The following is a 23,919-nucleotide window of genomic DNA, read 5'->3' on the forward strand; positions in this document are numbered from 1 at the left end:
ATCTCCTGTCCATCCCCACGGCCGCGGCCAGGGCAGAAGTCCACACCCACGGCGGCCAGGACTTGAGGACAAAGCCGCCAGGCCTCCTTCCTCCTCTCTCCACCCCACCTGTACTCCTTCTCCTTTCCTGCCTTTCTTCAACATGCTCCTCCTTCTGATCCCAGCCCCCAGGGGTCCCCCATGCCTCAGGGGAAACTCGGAGACCTCCCCTCTGCCCTGCGGGGAAGCTGGCTCAGAGCCAGCAGGAGACCCGACGACCACCACCAACCGGCTGGCAGGACCCACTCGACACCAGAAAAGGGCACCCCACTTTTCTCTTGGCCCAAACCAGACACTGTCCTTCCACCAGGGAAACGCCAGCTCCCAGGAAGGAGTCAGCCTGCTTCCTGATCCCCTGGGTGGGTGAACAGAGGCCAGAGGGGCCGGTGAGAGGCAGATGGACGCCACTGGGAAGGACCTGGAGGTCATGGCATGTGGCTGGCACCAGGCGGGCACCCTCTGAGACGCACCATGACAGTCAGGTCTGTGTCGGCCATACTTCTTGGGTACACCCAGGCTCCTGGACAAGGCTTCCGACAAGGCTGCTGACGCCTCACCCTTTCCTGCATCTCCTCTCATTTGAAAAGTGGGGTACACAGCCACCCTGGGCTTCCTTGGTGCAGGAAGTTGGGGACCCCAGGGGCAGGTGGGAATGCTTCTGGAGTCAAGTGGGTGGCTCTTAAAGGGCCCAGAGTCTTCTGCAGGTCTTTCGGCTCCCCAGAGCTAGGAGAGCCGGCAGTGGTCTCAGAGGACCCCCACACTCCTTTCCAGGGGCCGGGGTGAGCTATGCGGACTCCAGCCCTCCCCCTCTCTCCAGCAAACTCTCCTCGGCCAGGATCTTTGCTTTATCTTCATCTCCTCTCCCAGCCACTCCCCCTCTTACCAAAGGCTCAAGACCCTGCAGTCCTCTGTGACTTTTTGAAGGAAAAAAAAAAAACCACTTGGGTGGGTTGTTTGTTTTTAAAGCCCCTTCCTGATGACCTTTAACCTCGGCAGGGTAAGAGAGGCCTAGCTGGCTTTTCAGGGCTGGGCGGCTCCCCCGAGGGAGCTGCTAGCAGCGGGGCAAACTGGAGGGGGAGGGCAGCATCGATCGCCCAGCCAGGGCACCCTTCTTACAAAAGCCTAGCGGTCGCTGGGTTGGTGTCCCGGAGGAGAGGGGGGCAGAGTTGGAGACCCCGCTGTGCGACTAGGTCTCTTCGCCCCACTCGGAAGCCTCAGTTTCCCCAGCAATAATCGCACCCACTTCGCCCAGGCTGTTTGGGAGTGGGGGGCTCAAGGGGTGCCGCCCGGGGCAGGGCACAAGGCAGCAACAGCGCCGTTCTCCCGAAGACTGGAGGCGGATCTGGCCTCCCCCAGCCGACAGCGCCCGTCCCGTCCATCGCGGACATATAGCCTCAGCGAGGGCGGCGGCGGCGGCGGCCACGCCAGCCGCTCGGGAGGCGGCGCCCAGCGCCCGCACCCCCGGAGGTCCCGCCGCGGCGCCTCCTTCCCAGGCCGGGGTCCGGCAGAGCCAGCCTCCCCGCTTCCGTCGCCGGTCCCGCGCTCGCCCCTTCCGTCCCACGAGCCTCTGGCCCCGCATCCCCGGCGCCCCGCCCGGCCGCGCGCCCGGGCCCCGGCCCCGCGCACTCACCGTCCTGCGGCGCCGCCTCGCTGCCGCTGCTGCCCCCGGACGGCTCGCGCGCCGCGCCCTCCCGCGCCTCGGCCCTGGGCGCGGGGCGCGCCGCCAGCCGCCCGGCCGCCGCCACCTCCTCCAGGTCCAGGAGGTGGCTGACCGTGAAGTTCTTGCGCGCCTGGGCGCAGTCGCCCGGCCCCAGCGCGGGCGGCGGCGGCGGCGGCCCCGGGCCTAGCGCCGGCTTGTCCGGGGCGAAGGCGGGGCCGGCCGCGCTGTCCATGCCCGCGGACCGCCCCGGGGTCGCCGGCGGCGGTGGTGGGCGCGGGTCCGAGGCGCGGGTGGCAGGCGCGGGTCGGAGCGAGCGCGCCCCGGCCGCCCCGCGCTCGGCCCCGCTCCCGGCCGCCTCCTGGCTCCGCGGCCCGCCCGGCGCTGACGTCGGGGGAAACCAACTTTCTTCCCTCCCCTTCTCTGCCGCCTCGCGCGCTCCCAAGTTGCTCCGACGCGAGCTCCTCCGGCCACACGCCCCTTCTTGAAGCAGACCTCGCCCCCTGCCTCTCCTCCTCCCCCTTCCCCTCGCCTCGCCCGCCCCCACCGCTCCGGCTGCGGGAGGGAGGGGGTCCCGCGCCCGGCCGGCTGGAGGCTGGGGGCGTGGAGGGGGGAGAAGAAAGGGGTGTCCTTCTTTCAGCGTCCCCACCCGCATTTGGAGGAATGGGAAAGTTCAGTGTTTGGGTATGTGTCTGTCTTTTTTCTTTTTTTAATCCCCCAACAAGTGTCTGGAGAGGTGACAGTGGAGGGATTAGCAGCCCCGCTTCCATTTACAGATTCCTCCGCAGGGAACCGGGGGAGCGACGCTGGGGCAGACGGATTCCACGGCAGATCTGAAACCTCCCAACCCACCTTTACCCTCATGCACCCTAATGCTGCCGTCCCTGCCCAGACGGAGGAGAGTCCTGGGTCCGCCTGGTTCACGCCACCTCGCACCAGGGTCTCTGCCCCAGAAGGCAGTACATCATCAACCCTCTAGGGGTGTAGCATCCCCCTAGCCCACCTCGGGGATAGTCCAGGCCCTCCCCAAGGAAAACCAAAGCAAGAGGAAGGAGGTTCCTCCATCCTCCCCCCCCACCCGTCCCGCCCCAGAATTCCTAGTTTACACACGGAAGATGGATAGATAGCCAGACGACAGCCAGACTGACACATGGGTGACAGAGAGTGAGAGAGAGGCCTGCCTGGGTCTCTGCTCTTGTTTTTGTTTTGCAAGGAAAGCACAGCTAAGATGCCCCCGGTGGTGAAGCGAGACTGTAAGCCGTCCAGATGCTGCTGGTCTTTCCCCAAAACTGCTCTTGGAGGCCTGGCCTTCCATTGTCCCCTCCACCACTGCAGAGCCATAACGTTTGAGCAAGAAAAATAATCCCACCAGGAGAAGACCTTCAGAAACTCCTTTCTGGGCTGCTGCAAAGGAAACCCAGCCGGCACTCACCCCTGAAAACCTGTAGAGGAGCAGCCAGGTTCTGCATGAGCCAGGATTTTTCCCAGAAAGGCATCACCCCCAAGATGAGGCCATGTGTCCCCCACATTAGCCACAGCCATCCATAAGAGCACATGCAAGGGTAGGTTCAGGACCTGGAAATGATGAGAGATGAGCTTCTTCTTTTTTTCCAAATTTATTTTATTTTATTGGTCATGCCACAAAGCACGTGGGATCTTGGTTCCCTTCCCAGGGCTAGAACCCTCACCCCCCGGCACTGAAAGTACAGAGTCTTAACCATTGGACAGCAAATTCTTCTTCTTTGGAAAGTTGCCCAGTGAGTGTCCAATGAGAAAGAGATCCAGGGGCTCCAGTGGTCCCCAGCGCTGCCCACATGTGAGTGGTTGAATGACTTTCTGAGGGACTGAGCAGGGCTGGGCGGTGACTGGACTCTAGGAACTGCCTGGAAGAACCTCTCCCCTGCTGGAGCACCCAGCAAGCGAAGGGTAGGGGGCGCTTATCCCGGGGAAAGCACAGCCAGCGTTCAGAGCAGCACTGGTGTCAGAGACCAGATGCCAGGCCCAGTCCATCACGCACTGCTGTGGGACCTCAAACATGTCCCCCACCCCCTCTGAGCCCCCCTCCTCCCTTGTGAAGTGAAGTGAAGTCACTCAGTCGTGTCTGACTGTGATCCTGTGGGCTGTAGCCTACCAGGCTCCTCTGCCCATGGGATTTTCCAAGCAAGAGTACTGAAGTGGGTTGCCATTTCCTTCTCCAGGGGATCTTCCCGATCCACGGATCGAACCCAGGTCTCCTGCATTGTAGGCAGACACTTCATCTGTCTGAGCCACTAGGGAAGTCCTCCCTTGTAGAAGGGGTCTGATGTTGCACCTACAGCTTGGGCTCTATGGGCATTCCATCAGAGTGCAATCCTGGGCGTATGGCCTAGAGCACAGGACACTGTCAGCGTCAGCCTGCAGAGCTGGAAAGGGCCTGAACATCATCCGGGTTCAAATGCAGACCTTGCATTTCCCAGCTGTGAGCCTTGGCAGTCTATTAATACTTGCTTTTCAGTTGCCGCATCTGTAAGATGGACTCTTAGGAGGATTCAGTAGGTTGATATATATGGGGCACCTGGTACCTGGGGAGCAATCAGTTAGTGTTAACGGTTACCATTTTTAGGGGACAACCCTGGACGTCCACTGGTTAAGATTCCACTTGCCAATACAAGAGACACAGGTTCCATCCCTGGACCTGGAAGATTCCACGTGCCACGTGGCAACTAAGCTCGCGTGCCACCACTGCTGAACCCACGTGCCCTAGAGCCTGTGTTCCACAACCAGAGAAGCCTCTGCAAGAAGCCAGGGCACTACAATGAAGAGTAGCCCCTGCTCGCCGCAACTAGAGAGAAAGTGCAGCAAAAAAGACCCAGCGCAGCCAAAAGATAAATAAATAATATTTTTTTAAGATTTAAAAAAAAAAAGCATTTATTCCAAGAAGTCATGGAAGGCAGTGATGGCAAACTCAAGCTTTAGGGCTAAGGAGACACCAGTTTGAATCTGCGCATTGCCATTTGCTAGCTGTGTAGCCTTGAAGAGGTCACTTGCTGGTCCTCCCTGACTGTAATCTGTCATCTGTGTGATAAAGGGACGAATTTGAAAGGATTCTTGTGAATTGGCATTCTTCACGTTGTTGTTATGAGGGTGCGAATTCCCCTGGTGGGTCCTAAGGCTGGTGGCTGGGGTGGTACAAGGATGGCAGAGTAGGGCAAGTGGCATTGACTGCTATTGTATAGCTCAGCACTTGAGCAAGAGCTCCAGGCCTGAGGCAGCCTGGAATGCACCCCAGGAAACTCCAGTTAACCTGGGAAGGATGGAACTCATTACCCGAAAGGGATACAGCTAAAAGATAAATGACTCCCATGGTGATTTAGACAAATCCTGTGATGCTAACCCAGAGTGGGCAATGAAGGGAGAATAAGATCCCAGTTTGGAACGTCTCTGTTCAGCGAGTGGTTATTGAAGCAGGCCCTGCTCTAAGCAGGGGGGAAGGGGAGGAGGGGGAAGGAGCCGAGACAGCCCCTGCTCTGTGGTGAGAAGCTGATCCTTGGTTGGCAGCTCTGTTCGAGACTGGCTTCCGAGTCTGAGCATGAGTAAAAATGCATATTTGCCCCAGTCTTGAAAGCTTGCATGCTTTTAAAAAAGTTAACTTCTCTTAGTACAGAAGTGGCATGCTTATTGCAGAGATTTTAGAATACACGAATAAAATTAAGACAATAAAAGCACATATATCCCACTCCTAGAGATTTCTGAGACACAATAGATTTTATATACATATATATATAAAGTTGGTTTAATGAAAGAGATTGATGATAATCTTCCTATTTATTCAGTATTGAATTGAAGACTGAGAAGAAGCTATATGACAAGAAAAAGGCGTGAGCTGAAAATAAAGAGTATATCTTTCTAGCTTTTATCAATATTCTAGATTGATGGAGAGAATAGTTAAATACGTTATAAAAGTCAAATTATGTTGTGCTTTTTAATAGCTTGCATTATGTCATTAGTCTTGTCCACTATTATTTTTATTGAAAATCTAGTGATATATTATTCCCTATTGCTGTACATCAGTCCCTATTACTATACATCCATAGTTACTTTCTTGATCATAAATACCTAGAAATAGGATATCTGGATGTGGTAGGCAGATAGTAACCTCCCAAAGATATTGACATAATCCCTGGAAATTGTGGATATGGCAAAGCAAAATTAAAACAGCAGATGGAATTAAGTGTTCCTATCAAGCGACCTTAAAACAGGGAGAATGTTTTGGACCATCTGAATGGGTCCTTTAAAGTGGAAGAGAGAGACAGGAGAGTCATTGCTGGAGTGATGCAATGTGAGAAGTGCTGGGCAGTGCTGGCTTTGAAGGTAGAAGAAGGCGGCCACTGACTAAGGAACACAGACAGCCTCTACACTGGAAAAGGCAAGGAGACAGAACTTCCCTGGAGCCTCCAGAAGGAAATGCAGCCCTGCAGGACGTGGATTTTAGCCCAGGACTTCTGTTTTCTGAGAAAGACTGAAGGCAAAAGGAGAAGGGCATGGCAGAGGATGTGACGGTTAGATGGCATCACTGACTTAATGGACACAGATCTGAGCAAACTCCTGAAGATGCTGGAGGACAGAGGAGCCTGGCATGCTGCAGCCCATGAGGTTGTAAAGAGTCCAATGCACAGAGTAGCGACTGGACAACAACAACATCTATTCTCTGAAAAGGTTAACATATTGCCTTTGTATTGTTTTAAAACACTAGGCTTGTGATCATTTGTTACAGCAGCAAACGGACAGCTAAGGCACTGAGTCACAGATACTGGCCAAAGACTTTAAGACTTTTGATAATATTGCTTCATAGCCTCCAAAAAGCTTGTATCAATTTCTACCCCTGAAGAGCACAGCACCACTTCAGTTATTTTAGTATATTTAGTTATTTTCTCTACTGATGGCACAAGTCTCCATGGTTTTATTTAGCGTGAATAAAACGTGCCCAAGAGCTGTCCATTCACTTTCTTTGCTGCACAGCCTCTTCTTGGGATGGGGGACTCTGATGGCCGGCTGCTCTTCCAAGATATCTTTGTAGCTGTTAAGGAAACAGCGTGGACACTCTCAGCACACTTAGATCTGTTGCACATCAGCAACCTTGTTACTTCCAGCTTCTTGATGCCACAGATCAGGAGCTTCAGGAAGCCACTGGACAGCCTGTACTCGCTTCCTTGTTGCTCCCATGACCTCTGCTGGGCATGGAGAACAGGCCCTTGAATCTTCTCTGTATCCCATTGTGAATGCCTCTGAGTTCCTGCCCAACTCCTCCTCTTGTCAAACTGCCGACAGACCAGGAAGAAGGATGATGATGATAATAATAATAATAACCTGGACTTCCCTGGTGGCCCAGTGGTTAAGAACCTGTCTGCCAGTTCAAGGGGCATGGGTTCCACCCGTGGTTCGAGAAGATTCCACATGCTGTGGGGCAACTAAGCCCGTGGGCCACAATTACTGAAGCCCACACCCTAGAGCCCAGGCTCTGCAACAAGAGAAGCATCGCAATGAGGAGTCCGAGCACCACAACTGTAGAGTAGCCCCTGCTCGCTGCAACTAGAGAAAGCCCAGGCATAGCCCTAAACAAATAAAACAATAGTAACAACTTACTTTTAAGTTTAAAAGACATTTTCTTCTTTTAATATGTATGTTGTTGTTGTTTTTCAGTCGCCCAGTCATGTCTGACTCTTTGCGACCCCATGGACTGCAGCATGCCAGGCCTCCCTGTCTGTCCCTTACCACCTCCCAGAATTTGCCCAAGTTCATGTTCATTGCATCGGTGATGCCTTCCAGCCATCTCATCCTCTGACACCCTCTTCTCCTTCTGCCCTTGATCTTTCCCAGCATCAGGGACTTTTCCCGTGAGTTGTCTGCTTGCATCAGTTCAGTTCAGTTCAGTCGCTCAGTCGTGTCCGACTCTTTGCGACCCCATGAATCGCAGCACGCCAGGCCTCCCTGTCCATCACCAACTCCTGGAGTTCACCCAAACTCACATCCATCGAGTCGGTGATGCCATCCAGCCATCGCATCCTCTGTTGTTCCCTTCTTCTCCTGCCCCCAATCCCTCCCAGCATCAGAGTCTTTTCCAATGAATCAACTCTTTGCATGAGGTGGTCAAAGTATTGGAGTTTCAGCTTTAGCATCAGTCCTTCCAGAGAACACCCAGGACTGATCTCCTTCAGAATGGACTGGATCTCTTTACAGTCCAAGGGACTCTCAAGAGTCTTCTCCAACACCACAGTTCAAAAGCACCCATTCTTCAGCGCTCAGCTTTCTTTACAGGCCAACTTTCACATCCATACATGACCACTGGAAAAACCATAGCCTTGACTAGACGGGCCTTTTTTGGTAAAATAATCTCTCTGCTTTTCAATATGCTATCTAGGTTGGTCATAGCTTTTCTTCCAAGGAATAAATGTCGTTTAATTTCATGGCTGTAATCACCATCTGCAGTGATTTTGGAGCCCCTCAAAATAAAGTCTGACACTGTTTCCACTGTTTCCCCATCTATTCGCCATGAGGTAATGGGACCTGATGCCATGATCTTAGTTTTCTGAATATTGAACTTTAAGCCAACTTTGTCACTCTCCTCTTTCACTTTCATCAAGAGGGTTTTGAGTTCCTCTTCACTTTCTGCCATAAGGGTGGTGTCATCTGCATATCTGAGGTTATTGATATTTCTCCCAGCAATCTTGATTCCAGCTTGTGCTTCTTCCAGCCCAGTGTTTCTCATGATGTACTCTGCATATAAGTTAAATAAGCAGGGTGACAATATACAGCCTTGACATACTCCTTTTCCTATTTGGAACCAGTCTGTTGTTCCATGTCCAGTTCTAACTGTTGCTTCCTGACCTGCATACAGATTTCTCAAGAGGCAGGGCAGGTGGTCTGGTATTCCCATCTCTTTCAGAATTTTCCATGGTTTATTGCGATCCACACAGTTTGCATCAAGTGACCAAAATACTGGAGCTTCAGCTTCAGCATCAGTCCTTCCAGTGAATATTCAGGGTTGATCTCCCTTAAGGTTGGCAGGTTTGATCTCCTTGCTGCCCAAGGGAGTTTCAGGAGTCTTCTCCAGCACCACAGTTCGAAGGCATCAATTCTTTGGTGTTATGCATTCTTTAAGGTTCAGCTCTCACAGCCGTACGTTACCACTGGGAAGACCATAGCCTTGACAATACGAACCTTTGTCGGCAGAGTAATGTCTCTGCTCAAATTAATCACTGAATGGGAATATTTAATGGCTACTCTTTTTTGTTTTTTAATTCAGTTTTATTTTATATTGGAGTATAATTCATTTACATTGTTGTGTTAGTATCAGATATGTAGCAAAGTGATTCAGTCATACATATCAGCTCAGTTCATTCAGTCGTGTCGGACTCTTTGTGACCCCATAGACTGCAGCACACCAGGCCTCCCCGTCCATCACCAATTCCCCCGCTTGCTCATACTCATGTCCATCGAGTCAGTGAAGCCATCCAACCATCTCATCCTCTGTCGTCCCCTTCTCCTCCTGCCCTCAGTCTTTCCCAGCAGCAGGGTCTTTTCCAGTGAGTCAGTTCTTTCCATCAGGTGGCCAAAGTATTGGAGTTTCAGCTTCAGCATCAGTCCTTCCAATGAACATTCAGGACTGATTTCCTTGAGGATTGATTGGTTTGATCTCCTGGCAATCCAAGGGATTCTCGAGAGTCTTCTCCAACATCACAGTTCAAAAGCATTCATTCTTTGGCGCTCAGCTTTGTTAATAGTCCAACTCTCACATCCATACATGACTACTGGAAAAACCAGAGCTTTGGGTAGACAGACCTTTGTTGGCAAAGAAACGTCTTTGCTTTTTCAGATTCTTTTCTCATAGAGGTTATTAGTTTAACGGCTACTTGTATTTATTTGCAAAATGTCTGATTATATTCACTACTCATTTTTCTTATGGAATTGGTTCTGTTTCTATAATTGGGCCTTTCTTTCATTGTAACAACCTCTGCAGGACACTTGACTGTCAATCACTAAAGGACTAAGCCCATTTCACAGATGGAGAAACAGAGACCAAGGACGACATGGCATCCTGCAGCTTTTCTGTTCCCCTGCAGCCACAAACCCAAGAGCCTCTTCTGAAGGAGACAGTTCAGCAGGGACAGCACACAGAGGCTCGGGGACCAAGCTGTGTTCACTGCTGCTCGTCTGGGGAATCGTAAACACCACAGGCTGATGTGCCTCAGATGTGACCAGGCGTGACCGTGGCAGATCACAGGACTCTGTAAATATTGTGTCAGGTTGCTCTCACAGCGGGTCTCCCTGCTCACCCCAGACCCCGGTGCACCCTCTGGGAAGTGGAGCCGAGCCCAAACGGGGCAGCACATCTGGTCCCCTCCCTCAGCTCACCGCCCAGACTTTTCCCAGCCTCAGTTGCTTCCCAAGGACCCTCCACACCAGGAAATCCTACTGAAGTGACTGGTTCTCAGTTCTTGGCAAGGGATGAAATATTATATCCCTTTGAAAAATGTTTCTGCTCTACCTGCAAGTCCAAAGATAGGTATGTCCTCCAGATAGAGGGGACTCGTTACTCACCGAGCCTTCCTGTAAGCCCAGAGACGTATTGAACTGCATCGTCTAAAGCACCGTCACAACAACCATGAGGGGAGGGGGACGGACACTTGGACAGCTTGAGCTCTGTCTCCTGGTAAGCTTGTCAGGCTTCTAACCATCACGACAAGTTGTCCCATAGAGAATTTAGGGCTAATAAGTCACTTGTTTCTCTTGAAGCATTATGCTCCCTCCTTAAAAAATAAAGACCAAGGAATGCGATCGGTATAACCCATTGCATTTCCCTTCTTGCCCTGGCTACCAGGAATCCCAGATAATGTTAAGACATAATCACAGTAACTCTCTGTCCAGGAGGCAAGTCCGTGTATTAACTTCTCTTTTCCTCTTCTTTCACGTGACTTTTCATTTTCCTGTGTTTGTTTTAAATCTTTCTGATGCAGTGGCCCCTGTGTTCGACATTTTCCAGCTGCATGACGTTCACTGGGTCACCTAACCTCTTGGCCTTTTAGTTTCTTCACCTGTAAGATGGAGGTAACAATGAGACCTATCTCACAGGGCTGTTGTGAGAATCAAATGAAATGATCTGTGTAAGAGTTGAGCAAAAAGCCTAGCATGAACCTGGCAAGTGGAAAATAGTCAATAAACAGCACCGATGGGTGTAGTAACAGGCTTTGGGAGGCTTCCCTAGTGGTCCAGTGGTTAAAACTTCATTTTCCAATACAGGGGGCTCAGGTTTGATCCCTGGTCCAGGGACTAAGAGCCCATGTGCCTCGTGGCCCAAAGACCGAAACCAAAACATAAAACAGAAGCAATATTATAACAAATTCAATAAAGGCTTTAAAAAAAAAAAAAGGCTTTGATAAAGTCAAGAGAGCACAGAGAACCTGTCCTAAATGGGAAGACTTGGCTGGATATGAGGCTGGCCTGCTGTGTGTCTGCTGTGGACCTGCTGTGTGACTCTGGGCTGCGTGCTTTCCTCTCTGAGCCTTGGCGTCCCGTCTGTAAACTGCCTGCGCTATCCTTTACACCACCGTGTCTGCAGAGCCTGCACGGAAAAAGAAAGGAGAAGTGATGCAGGCCCTGACCCAGCACACAGTAGGGCTCCATGAAGGGTCATTTTGAAAGAGAATGGGTTGAATGGCTGATCTCTACTGCCCAGGACACACCTGGCTGGCGGGATGCACTAGGTCTAGGCCACGCTACAATGGCATTCAGGCAGTTCTGGGGACCCAAGGACCCGCCCAGGGCTGGGACAGGCCCAGATCTGGGTCTCAGGCCAAATGACAGGCTCCTATTAAGAATCTGCTGTGTGCAGGGCTCCCAGTGGGCATGGCATGGTGCCCAGGTTACTTACACTCTGGACCTGCGACAACCCCTCTTAGCTGACCTTGGGGTGGGGCTCACGGGCTTCATAGAACCAATGTAAAATGGTCCTGAACAACTCATTCCACAACGATTTACTGAGCACCTACTGTATACAGAGGGCTTCCTGGGTGGTGCCAGTGGTAAAGAACCCACCTGCCAGTGCAGGAGATGTAAGATCCCTGGGTGGGGAAGGTCCCCTGGAGGAGGGCATGGCAACCTACTCCGGTATTCTTGCCTGGAGAATCCCCATGGACTGGTGGATCCATAGGGTTGCAAAGAGTCAGACATAACTGAAGTCACTGGGCATGCACTCACGCACTGAATACTGGCATTTTGGAGAAGCACGAAGCCACAGGGGGACACTCAAGTCTTCCAAGCTGTGGGCTTCAGGCTCTGGGGACCCATGCGACTCCCAGGTTGAGCCTTGCTGGAGAAGTCCTTTCTGTTATAGGTGGACAAACTGAGTCTTGGAGGGGAAAGGCACCCCCTCCAGCCAGTGATCCATCCCACCCCCTCCAGCCCTGGCTTCCCCAGGAATCCAGGGAAGGATGCAGGGCGAGGGGCATGGGCCTAGCTAGGCCCAAGGCACCCCCAGCCTCCACAAAGGCTTCCGGAGCCCTCAGGCCCTGCCCTGGCTCCCTCGCGGGCCCGCCAACATCTTGCTGTGATTACTCTGCGGTGAGCAGAGTGGAGCTGCTCGAGGCCCTTCGCCGCACTCAGCATGGGGGCGGGGGCCACAGTGGCGGAGGATAAGGTGGGGCTGAAAGACAGGGCTGGGGCGGTCAGCTCACCGGCTTAATTGGGGATCTAATAGTTATTATTATTTATAACTCGATCTTGAACCCTCGCCAGGAGAGTGTGTTCACAGCCTGTACGATCCAGGCAGGCGTTAAATAATTAAACCAAGGGCCTAATCGGTGGTTAAACTCCCCATGGGCCCCCACTTCCTTAGTTCGCTGATTGCTGATATTTTGGGGGTGAAATATGACCATTTTTACGATCAAAGAGATCAGAGTTCCAAAGGCAAGAAACGAAAAAAAAAAAAAAAAAAAGGAGATGGGGGTGGGGGCTCTTCCAGTTTTCTTTTCCTCCGACTTAGTGGTCTGGTAAAGTTTCTTTAGACATGCAAAGATTTACACACCTTTCTGCAGGGAGCCTTAAATTACTCCCGATTCCTCACACATTTCCCTCGAGCAGCCAGGAACAGTAAGTCATTGAGAAATGGATCGGCCTCCCGGTAATCACTCGGCAGCCTTTGAGAAGGAGAATGCCTAATGACTTTTTTTTGAAGTGGAGGTCAAGGTTTTTTAAATAAAACAATCTGTATTAATGCAATTTCCTTTTTAGCTGTGGCAATGGATTTTTTTTCCCCCCTTTTCTCCTTTTTTTTCTTTGGCCAGGGTTGGGGGAGGGATGGGAGGCGGGAGTGGGGAAGAGCATGGCCATTTTTTCTCTCTCCAGACAATGTGCCCCTAAGGACATACATTTATTTAAAATTCTGTATATCATCACCCTGTCAGGGCCTCCAAGTGGGACCCCGAGCCTCCCTCCTGGTTTGTTTCGTATCCCTGGGCCGTGTGGACGGCCCAGCAGGCTGGCTGCTGGGGCTTGCCACTGGTCTTCCTGCTCCTTCCCCTAGGGAGGCTGGACCCCTGCCCTGTGTGGCCCCCACCCCCACCCTGTCTGATCACCCAGCTCTCAGTGCAGCCCTTTGGCCTCTGGTCCCTCACCGTCCCATCCCACCCCACCTAGCTGCTTCCCACCGCTCAGCGTGGGGTGGGGAGCCCCCCTCAGGTTCCTGGAGACCTTCTTTCCCTGCCCTCCGAGAAGACATGACTCCACAGTTATGCAGTGACAGACTGGCATAACCACCCCAGACAGCGCCGAGTTCCAGTCCCAACTTGGGCACTCTCCACTTCCCCGCCCAGTTTCCCTAAATCTTCCTTTATTTATCTGTCCAATGGGAGGATAAAAAGAATTAATTACCTGTACCCCTTGGGTCACCACAAGGCTGCAGAACGCCTCTGCTGGTCATCCCTAACCTGTGCCGGATGCCTGCCCCCCCAGAGCACACTCCACTTATTATAGCGGCCACATCACCACCGCCATTACTCCCCCAGACCTAGAGCAGGCTTGCCTGGTGGCTCAGCAGTAAAGAATCCGCCTGCCAATGCAGGAGTCACAGGTTTCATCCCTGGGTCAGGAAGATCCCCTGAAGAAAGAAATGGCAACCCCCTCCAGTATGCTTGCCTGGGAAATCCCATGGACAGAGGAGCCTGGCAAGCTCTAGTCCCTGGGGTCACAAAGAATCGGAGGTGACTTAGCAACTAAACAACAAAAACTACAGGCCTAGAGCAGAGCCCGAGGGCAGGACCAGGCCTGTTTCCACACCTGCCCCCACACCCCACCACTCCCACCCAGCCTCAGCTCACAAGCTGGTCCATCCAAATGCAGGGGTTAGTGCCTCTATCAACACATTTTCACTGATTGCCTTCCAGTCCTGGGAGTCGGCTGGAGCACGGGGGATAGAGCAGTGACCCAGACAGCCTGGTCCTGCAGAGATGTCAGTAAGCCAGTCTCAGCAGAGAAGTGAACAGATTAAAGCTCCACGTGGGAGAGGGCTGCGGGAGGGCACCGGGGAGGGCTTCCCCAAGGAAGCTGTGCTAAACTGACTCTTGAAGCCTGCCTGGAGAATTCCAAGGACAGAGGAGCCTGGCGGACTACAGTCCCTAGGGTTGCAAAGAGTCAGGCACAACTGAGTGACTAACACTTTCCACTTTGCAGGTTACAGGGGACAGAGTCTAGGGGCAGCCAGGCAGGAGACCCAGCACATGCGAAGGACCCACAGGCTCCAACCTTACCTGTTTCAAGCATCCTTTTTGTTCTTGCTCTGCCTCGCTTTCCCCTCCCAGCCAAGGGCTTAAATGACCTTTTTCAACTGCTCTGCATACACCAAGGTCATGAGGCATCCATTCCACAGGCAGGTGCCACCTTCCTCCCTGTGCCTGTTCTGGGCTGGACCTGGGACCACGGCAGGGACCAGGCTGCCCTCTGGTCTCACACCCTGCAGATGAAGCGTGAAGACGCATACTGAACTCAGGGCAGAACTTCAGCCATCCTGGGCAGGGATGGGAAGGTGGGATCCGGGAAAGGACCCCAGGCTGTGCAGGCTAGTGGGGATGTATTGGGTTTTAGGGGAGGAAGAGAATTAGCCCAGAGGTTGTCTGACCAGAGGAAAGACCCAGCCCTGGCAGGGGACTCTGGGGCCTGGGGGGTGGGAGTTGGCAGGCTTGGGGAAGTCCAGGGGCAGGGTTTCTAATGTGCAGGCATCTGGCTGCGAGGGAACTAGGTTAGTGTCAGATGGCTCAGCCACTGGGGTCAAGGCCGGGAAGCTGCCCACCCATTCCCCTGCCCGTGAATACCCACACTGGCCTGGCTTGGGGCTGCAGCCTAGGTGGGGTCTGGAGAGTCCTGCTCCACAGGGGTAAGAGATAGACAAGGCCTCTGACCTCACCCCCTCTCTCAGTCAGCTCTTGCCCACGAAAGCCTAAGCTTGTGCCCAGCACTAGTTGCCCAGAAAAGGAATCGCAGTCACTGTGACCCACGCAGCACATCTGGGCAGAATCCAGGAAAGTCTGGGATCAAACCCCGGTACTGCCACCCACCCGTGTCTTCTGCGACGCTAGGCAAGTCACTTCTCTCTCATCTGTACCTACACTTCCGGAGGATTCACCCACAATGCATTTCAAGCTGGGCAGGGCCTTGATAAACGCTGGCTTGAGGAGGGACCCTTGGCTGAGCGTGTGGATTTCTGGGATTTTCTGGAACCTACTCTCTGGGTCTGCGAAGTAGACCTTGACCTCTGGTCACTGCCGACTCCCCTGAGGCCGAATCCCAGGGAACAGCTCCCCGCGCCGCCCCCAGGCCTCTTCTGCCCTGGCTCTCCCGTCCCTGCCTCTGCCCCTGTGTTCAGCCAGCTCCTCTGCCTCTGTGCCTTCTCCACGGTTTCCCTGTCTTTGGTTTCCCTCCGTCTTTGTCTGCCAGGAACTGTGTCCCGGAGGAACCAATACTCCAGGGCTTTTCTGTGTCCCTTTTCCAGAAATGGGGAGAGGGAGGCAGGGAATGAGAGAAAGAGAAGAGAGGAGGGGAAAAAATCAAAGCACACATATTGGTTCCAGATGTGGCTCTCTCTCCCAGCCCTCTCCAGCAATTTAATTAAATTCCCCCAGACAGCCAGGAGGGTTTCTTAATGATCAAATTTCCCGGCTCCCCTCCTAGAACGGGCCCTCTCTGTCTCCCTGACGGATGGCCGACGGGACTCTTCCTGCCGTCAGCTTTGCCAAGCAGGGCCCACGGCGGTGGAGTGGGGGTGGGGGGGCTTCCCCGGAGCACAAAGGACCCTGCTCTGTGCCCCTCTCTGTCTCCCTCCATCCCCAAGGGCTCTGAGCCCTCCTGAGCCTTCCCTTGGCAGAGCCTCGCACTCAGCTGAGCTGCAAGGGGTGGAGGGCTCTGAGTGGTTCTTGCCCTGAGCTCCACCTCTGGGCCGGCCTGCCAGGAACTGAGGCCAAGCGGGCGACAGTGGGGGTCAGATGGGGAGTCTGGGTGAATCAAGACTCTGGGTTCACAGACCAGTGAGGCATGGGGCAGGCTCAGACCTCCTGGGCACCCTCCCCAACCCATTTTGGCAAGGAGATAGACCGAGGCTCATTGAGGGCAAGGCCTGGGCCGAGATTACAGATACCTGCCTGCAAGGATGGAAAGGCATATACAGATGGTCTAGCATTTAGGTGGAGAGGATGTGCCCAGAGGAGGCCTGGGATGGTTCCCACATGTGAAGTTCAGTGTCCTTCTCAGTAGGACCCCTGACTTCTGGAGCAGGAAGGAATCTAGGTGAGCCTCGAAACCACCATTTTCTTGTGCCCATGAGGCAGCTAAGTTGAGAACAAGCCAGGCCAGACCCCAGGCCCCAAACCTCCTCCCATCTTGAGATGGGGGTCCTGAGGGGCTCTGCACGGGCTGAACATTTGTATTCCCCACCCAGCAAATTCATACATGAACACCCTAACCTCCAATGCGATGGCGTTATAAAGTGAGACCATTGGAAGGCGTCGCCTTAGATGAGGTCATGAGGGTGGAACCCCCACAATAGGATTAGTGCCCTATGGTCACGTGAGCACACAGGGGATGGCGGCCACCTACAAGCTGGAAGAAGAGGCCTTGGAATGAAACCTGCCTTGCTGGCATCTTGATCTTGAACTTCTCAGCCTCCAGAACTATGAGAAATGAATGTCTATGGTTGGAGCCACCTAACCTATGGCGCTAAGACAGGCTGCAGGTACCTTCTCTCCCTGTTCTCCTTCTGATCCCTAAGGACTCACCTCTTCTGGAAGAGGCTCGGGGGTCAGGTGAGGCCTCCGATGTGGGCACACAAGGACGGCAGAGAAAGGGGAGGGGTCCCTCAACATCCCCTCTGCGGCTCTGGGCTGCCCATCTTGGGGCTTTGTCAGGGGCTAGCTCAGCCCACAACTGGCTCTCATAGGCCCCACATCAGGACCACTTGGCAACGTCTGGATGCAGAATGCGGTGGGGACATGTCAGGGAGGAGGCTGCCCTTGGAGCAGGGGCTGCAGCCGGCAGGGCTGGACTTCCTGGAGGGGGCAGGTGGTGGGAAAAAGCAGGGTAAAGATGGGGGCAGAGATGTCCCTGGGGGTTGGGGGGTCTTGAAAATGCTCCTGAGTGCTTCCTAGGAGAGACACAGAACGAGGGAGGGGACAGGGCAGTCTTTCCCCGCCCAGCCCAGATCCTTCTGGCCACTCCTGCTCCCAGTCCCCTGGTCCCTCAGCTGCCCCCTGAGCCCCACAGAGGGCCAGGCCCTTCAGCGTGGGGACTGCAGCCAAGCAGGCTGGGCCGCTTGTGAGGGTTGCTGGGGGTCAGGGTGGGGTCAGGTGTGGGGGAGGGGAAAGGAGACAGAGAGGAGTTTGGGGGGAGCACACACAGGAGAAAGCCCAGGGTGGCGGCGGTGGCCCCACGGCCTCACCAGAGGGGGTCCACCCAGTCTGCCTCTCTGCCGGGACCGCCAGGCCTGTGGCTCGAAGCCCCACTGAGGAGAGGAGGGAGACTAGCCCTCGTGCGGACTGCTGTGTTCTCCAAGTGGTGGCTCAGATGGTATAGAATCTGCCTGCAATGCAGGAGACCCAGGTTCGCTCCCTGGGTCCGGAAAATCCTCTGGAGAAGGAAAGGGCAACCCGCTCCAGTATTCCTGCCTGGAGAATCCCACAGACAGAGGAGCCTGGCGGGCTACATACAGTCCATGGGATCATAAAGAGTTGCACACGACTGAGTGACTAATACCAAGTATCTTACTGTAAGGAAACTGCCAAATTGAAAGAGAGAGAGAAATAAAAGGGGAGGGGGGTTTTACCAATTTCCCCCTCCAGGGCCCCCCTCCTGGCTGCCAACAGGGGGCACTGGGAAGGTAGGGTGCTGGGCTGGGGCCATGGCATTGGCCCTCCTGCAGCCTCAGCCCTGAGTGTGTGTGTGCACTCGTGTGTGAATGCGTGTGCATGACTGTGTCTCAGCGAGTGCGTGTGAGAATGTCTTGCGAGTGTGAATGCAGTGGCACACGCACGTGTGGGTGTGCGAGGGTGCCTGTGTGTGAAAGTGAGCATGAGCGTGTGTGAGCGTGTAAAAGGGTGAGCAGGAGTGTGGGGGGAGGGCAGCGGGAGAGAGTGCGGGGGGCCATGGCTGGGCAGGCGGTGGGTTTCCAGGGAGATGCCAAGGGCCAGGCTCGGGCTCGAGGCCTGGGGAGCCGCTTGCTGGCCGGCTGCCCTGGAGCTGGTCAGTCCTCTCTGCAGGCCTTGGTCTCCTGGACTAGGACCCAGGAATATGGCTGCCGCTTTCTTCCTGGGGTGTTCTGACCAGTCGATGGGACCTCCACGTGAAGTGAAATGAAGTGAAAGTCGCTCAGTCATATCTGACTCTTTGTGACCCCATGGACTACAGAGTCCATGGAATTCTCCAGGCCAGAATACTGGAGCGGGTAGCCTTTCCCTTCTCCAGGGGATCTTCCCAACCCAGGGACTGAACCCAGGACCCACACTGCGGATTCTTTACCAGCTGAGCCACCAGGGAAGCCCAAGAATACTTCCCAAGAACACTGAAGTGGGTAGCCTTTCCCTTCTTCAGGGGATCTTCCCAAGCCAGGGATCAAACACAGGTCTCCTGATTCTTTACCAGCTGAGCCCCAAGGGAAGCCATGCAGAGCTTCTAATCTGATGCATGGGCCCAGGACGCCCTCCACCAGAGGCTGCTGCTGTCACCAGCGTGCCACTCATGCGGTCAACCTGGACCCTGCGGTGCCAGAGGACTGGGGAGGGCAGCCGGGGGAGGGCAGCTGGGGGAGGCGGGGGGCGTTCAGGAGGGCCTCGGGGGAGGTGACTTGTGTGCTGGGAAGGATGTCCCTGGGTGAAGTTGGGAGAAAAAGTTTTTAAAATTAATTTATTTATTTGGCTGCGCTGGGTCCCAGTCCCAGGACGCAGAATCCCCGATCTTCAGCTCTGATATGTGAACCCTTAGTTCAAGCGGGGTCTAGTTCCCCAACTAAAGGCTGGACCCGGGCCCCCTGAACAGAGTCCTGGTTACTGGGCCACCAGGGGAGTCCCAGGAGGAGAGAAGTTTCTGGGAACAGACCATGCTCTGGTTCTCTACGGTCTTGCCTTCAACCCCAGGAGTAAGAGGGTTCAGGGCCGGATCCTGCCTCTGGCTGGTTTAGCATTTTGAGTCTCAGGTAAGACCCAGTCCTTGGTAAGAAGGTGGAAAATACACAGAAGCACAAAGAAGGTCAAAGTTTCCCTGATCCCAGCCCCTAGAAATAATCACCGCTAACATCTCAGTACAGGACCATTGAGAATTACTCCTGGGGACTACCCTGGTGATCCAGTGGTTAAGATTCTGTGTTTCTAATGCAGGGGGTGTGGGTTTGATCCCTGGTTGGGGAACAAGGATCCCAGATGCCATGCAGCACAACCAAAAATTTAAAAATAAATAGAAGAATTAGTCCTTCCCATGCACACATGTACACACACACACTTTTTCCCAAGTGGGATCAGACAGTACCTACTGTTCTGTAACTTACTTTGCTGAGCTTCTATAGAACAGAATCGACCATGTGGTAAGCCCCATATGTCAGCTGTTTTCACCGTTAGTGTTGAAAAGCTGGAGAGACTACACTTCTCTCCTTATTTTGGTCGACCCTTTTTCATCCTTTGTGACATGCCTGTACATGTCCTTTGATCATTCTTCTCTTAGTGTTTTCGTTTTCTTCTTGTTGATTTTCAACAGTTCTTTATATATGAAGGTTATCCCCTTCTGTGTGTTAGGTACTCAGAGTAACTCCCTGGGGAGGAGGGGGCAGGGACAGACCCTGCTAGGGTCTGAGCACTGGGTGCTTGGCCCCAGGCCCACTGCCTGCTAAGAAGCCTGGAGTTGGGTGGCAGGAAGTGGCTGGACTGGCAGGATAGTGAGAGGCAGGGGAAAAAAGAGAAGGTTCAGAGCTGAAATGAGAGTCTCTGAGTGACAGAGCCTTAATGGGAGGCAGATGGAGGAAACAGGATTGCCCTTGCTGACGGGAAGGAGGTCATGGGTCACAGAGCTTTCTAAAGATAGGAGTCTGGGAGACGGGCAGGCGACAGGGCCTGCTCCACGGTGTGGTGCCCAGGGGCTGGGACAGAGCAGGGGTCAGCCCCTCCCTTCTGCATGTCCAGACCCTCTCAGGCCCAGAAGCAGAAGAGCTGCAGGCACCTGACCCCTGGAGGCCAGGTATGTGGAAGAGACCCCCAAACTCGGGTTAACGACCCAGCCTGGCTGTGCAGCATTAGGCAAGCACTCAAATCTCTCTGAGCCTTAGTTTCCTTGTTGAAAAGGGTGTAATACCAACACCTACTTATTGCTGTTCAGTCTCTAAGTCATGTCTGACTCTTTGAAACCTCATGGGCTGCAACACGCCGGGCTTCCCTGTCCTTCACTATCTCCCAGCATTTGCTCAAATTCATGTCCATTGAGTCAGTGATGCCATCCAACCATCTCATCCTCTGTCACCCCCTTTAGGAGGGTATATTAAGATAAGTATGTCAAACATTACTATAGAACGGGCTCAGCAAATAAAAGTTAACTTGTGATTGTTACTGTTCTAATCACTAGACAATTATTCTTTTCTTGCTGGTAGAGGCCATTGGCGGCATCAAGGATCTCTTCATTGGCTCCAACTCTGTCAGAGCCAAAGGCCTTTGAGTTATAGGTGGGGAAACTGAGGCCCAGCATCCAGAAGGGCCATACCTGGGGTCATCCACTGGAGTGGCTGTGTATCCTCCAAGGAGATATTTTAGATCCTAATCTTGAGGAACCTATGACCATGGTCTTATTTGGAAATAAGGTTTTTGCAAATGTAATCAAGTTACGGTGAATTCATACTGGATTAGGGTGGGCCCGCAATCCAGTGACTGGTGCCGTTTAGAAAAGACAGGGAGATCTGGGCACAGACACAGATGCAGGAAAGAAGGCCGCGTGGAGACAGAGGCGGGCAGAGATCAGTTCAGTTCAGGCGCTCGGTCGTGTTCAACTCTTTGCGAACCCGTGGACAGCAGGCCTCCCTGTCCATCACCAACTCCCGGAGTTTACTCAAACTCATGTCCATCCAGTCAGTGATGCCATCCAGCCATCTCATCCTCTGTTGTCCCCTTCTCCTCCTGCCCTCAATCTTTCCCAGCATCAGGGTCTTTTCCAGTGAGTTAGCTCTTTGCATCAGGTGGCCAGAGTATTGGTTTCAGCTTCAACATCAGTCCTTCCAATGAACAGTCAGGACTAATTTCCTTTAGGATGGACTGGTTGGATCTCCTTGCAGTCCAAGGGACTCTCAAGAGTCTTCTCCAACACCATAGTTCTAAAGCATCAATTCTTTGGCGCTCAGCTTTCTTCACAGTCCAACTTTCACATCCATACGTGACCACTGGAAAAACCATAGTTTTGACCAGACGGGCCTTTGTTGGCAAAGTAATGTCTCTGCTTTTGAATATGCTATCTAGGTTGGTCATAACTTTTCTTCCAAGGAGCAAGTGTATTTTAATTTCATGGCTGCAATCACCATCTGCAGTGATTTTGGAGCCCCCCCCCCAAATACAGTCTGTCACTGTTTCCACTGTTTCCCCATCTATTTGCAATGAAGTGATGGGACCAGATGCCATGATCTTAGTTTTCTGAATATTGAGCTTTAAGCCAACTTTTTCACTCTCTTTCACTTTCATCAAGAGGCGCTTTAGTTCTTCACTTTCTGCCATAAGGGTGGTGTCATCTGCATATCTGAGGTTGTTGATATTTCTCCCGGCAATCTTGATTCCAGCTTGTGCTTCTTCCAGCCCAGCGTTTCTCATGATGTACTCTGCATATAAGTTAAATGAGCAGGGCGACAATATACAGCCTTGATGTACTCCTTTCCCTATTTGGACTCAGTCTGTTGTTCCATGTCCAGGCAGAGATCAGGTGATACCGACATAAGCCATGCCCAGAGATGCTAAAAACCTTCTCCATTGTCTTCAGAGGGAGCATGGCCCTGTGGACACTTTGAGGTCAGAGTTCTGGCTCCCAGGACTGGGAGAGAACAGATTTCTGTTGTTTTAAGCCACCCAGTTCCTGGTGCTTTGTTGTCACAGCCTCAAGGAATGAATGAAGCCAGGGTAGAGGCTGGCCTCGGGCCAGGCTGAGTCCACCCATCCCAGTTCTGCCCTGGACCCTATAGAATGGTCTAGAAGATGGGCCTCCTGTGGTTACTGACCACATGCTCTAGCCTTCTCCAGGCCCCTTAGGCCCCTCACCTGTGCCATGGAGCAAGTGACTTGGGGTCAAACAGGGCTGTGAAACCCGGGGGTCACTTGGGGGTGCCTGTGCCATTCAGGGCCCTGGGATCAACTGAGGGGTGGGGTGTGAATCCTTTAAAAAGGGGCAAACATCCCCAGACTCCCAAGGGAACTCCTGCGGAGACTGAGGTACGCCAGAGCCAGGGCCCCATCCAGAGGGATCTTGTTGCCACACAGGAATTTGGGCCCAGGTGTCCAGTCTTCCGATTTTACATGACAAGCTGGAAATCTCCGCTTCTGTGTGAGTAAAATAACTTTTGGACTGTGTATGTGTGTGTGTGTGTGTGTGTGTGTGTGTGTGTGTTCTGGCAAGCCTGCTCTGTGTGTGTGTGTGTGTGTGTGTGTGTTAGTCGCTCAGTCGTGTCCAACTTTTTGCGACCCCATGGACTGTAGCCTACCAGGCTCCTCTGTCCGTGGAATTCTCCAGGCAAGAATACTGGAGTGGGTTGCCATTTCCTCTTCCAGGGGATCTTCCCGACCCAGGGATCGAACCCAGGTCTCCTGAATTACAGGCAGATTCCCTGCTGATCCCCCTACCACTTTTCTTGCTCCTTTAGGCAACGGAGGGGGAAGCAAAATTAGGTCTTCTGAGACCTGATGGGGATTTTAAAGGTTCATCTCTTGATCTGCACAACAACCTTGTGAACTGAAGAATTATAAGCAAGCAATTGTCCAGCCCTTGCTGCATACTGGACCCTGCTGGGTCCCCATCGCTGGCCTGGAAGGCTTTGGATTGCGTTTTTCTTGGTGGCCGGGGTCGGGGATGGGGGAGCCCTACTCTACCCATTTTTTTATGTTTAATTGTAGGCACATGGGGTTGTCTTTAAATTCATCTCTAAACGTTTTCCACTTCCTTCAAGACTTGTCCCTGACGAGTGTCAGGTGGGAGAGACTCCCAAGCCCACGTGGTGGAGGGTGGGGGCGATGGGAGACCAAGGCTGCCACCTGAGCGGCTGGGACTGGCGCACCCCTTCACGACGAGCTATCCAGAATCACGAAGGCATCAAGGCTCCACCCTGGGCCTCAAGGTTGTGGACGTTCGAATGCGAGGCCCAAGGCCAGACGCTACTCCTTAGAAAAGTGGCCCCAGCCTTGGGCTCATTCCTGTTAGATTCAACTGACAGTAACAGAGCTCTTGACCCAAGATCTTGCGTGGGTTTGATTATCCCCATTTTACAGATGTAGAAAGTAAAGTTCATTGAGTCCATCAAGGCAGAAAGTGGAAGCCCCAGTAGGCTGCAAGGGCTAAGGAATCGTCCCCATCGCCCGTCAGGGTGGGTGTGGTCCAGTCAGCCTGGGGAGAAGGTGAAAGCCAGGCCCAACCGTGGTCCGACCCAACTCCCACCCAAGTCGGGGGCACCGGGGGTCCTTCCTGGGAGCTGGGCACGGATCCGGCCG

General features: G+C 53.4%; 1 protein-coding gene and 1 long non-coding RNA gene across 3 annotated transcripts in view; both read right to left on the reverse strand.

The window, feature by feature from the left end:
• The window catches only part of PRRX2 (paired related homeobox 2), a 53,499-nt gene extending 51,423 nt beyond the window's left edge, over window positions 1–2,076 (reverse strand). For both annotated transcript variants that reach the window (XM_027966308.3, XM_027966309.3), the window contains exon 1: window positions 1,670–2,076. In XM_027966308.3, coding sequence (XP_027822109.1) covers window positions 1,670–1,931 — 262 coding nt within the window. In that variant the 5' untranslated portion in view covers window positions 1,932–2,076. The remainder of the gene's footprint in view (window positions 1–1,669) is intronic.
• Window positions 2,077–3,354: 1,278 nt separating this feature from the next.
• LOC114114127 (uncharacterized) lies at window positions 3,355–13,904 on the reverse strand. Its single transcript, XR_003588971.3, has 3 exons — window positions 13,601–13,904; window positions 12,756–12,867; window positions 3,355–10,767 (listed from the first exon to the last, which is right to left on the reverse strand). It is a non-coding gene; the product is annotated as an uncharacterized LOC114114127 (long non-coding RNA).
• Between the last annotated feature and the right edge of the window lie 10,015 nt (window positions 13,905–23,919).

This window comes from Ovis aries, chromosome 3 (genome assembly GCF_016772045.2).
Source record: "Ovis aries strain OAR_USU_Benz2616 breed Rambouillet chromosome 3, ARS-UI_Ramb_v3.0, whole genome shotgun sequence".
NCBI classification, from domain to species: Eukaryota; Metazoa; Chordata; class Mammalia; order Artiodactyla; family Bovidae; genus Ovis; species Ovis aries.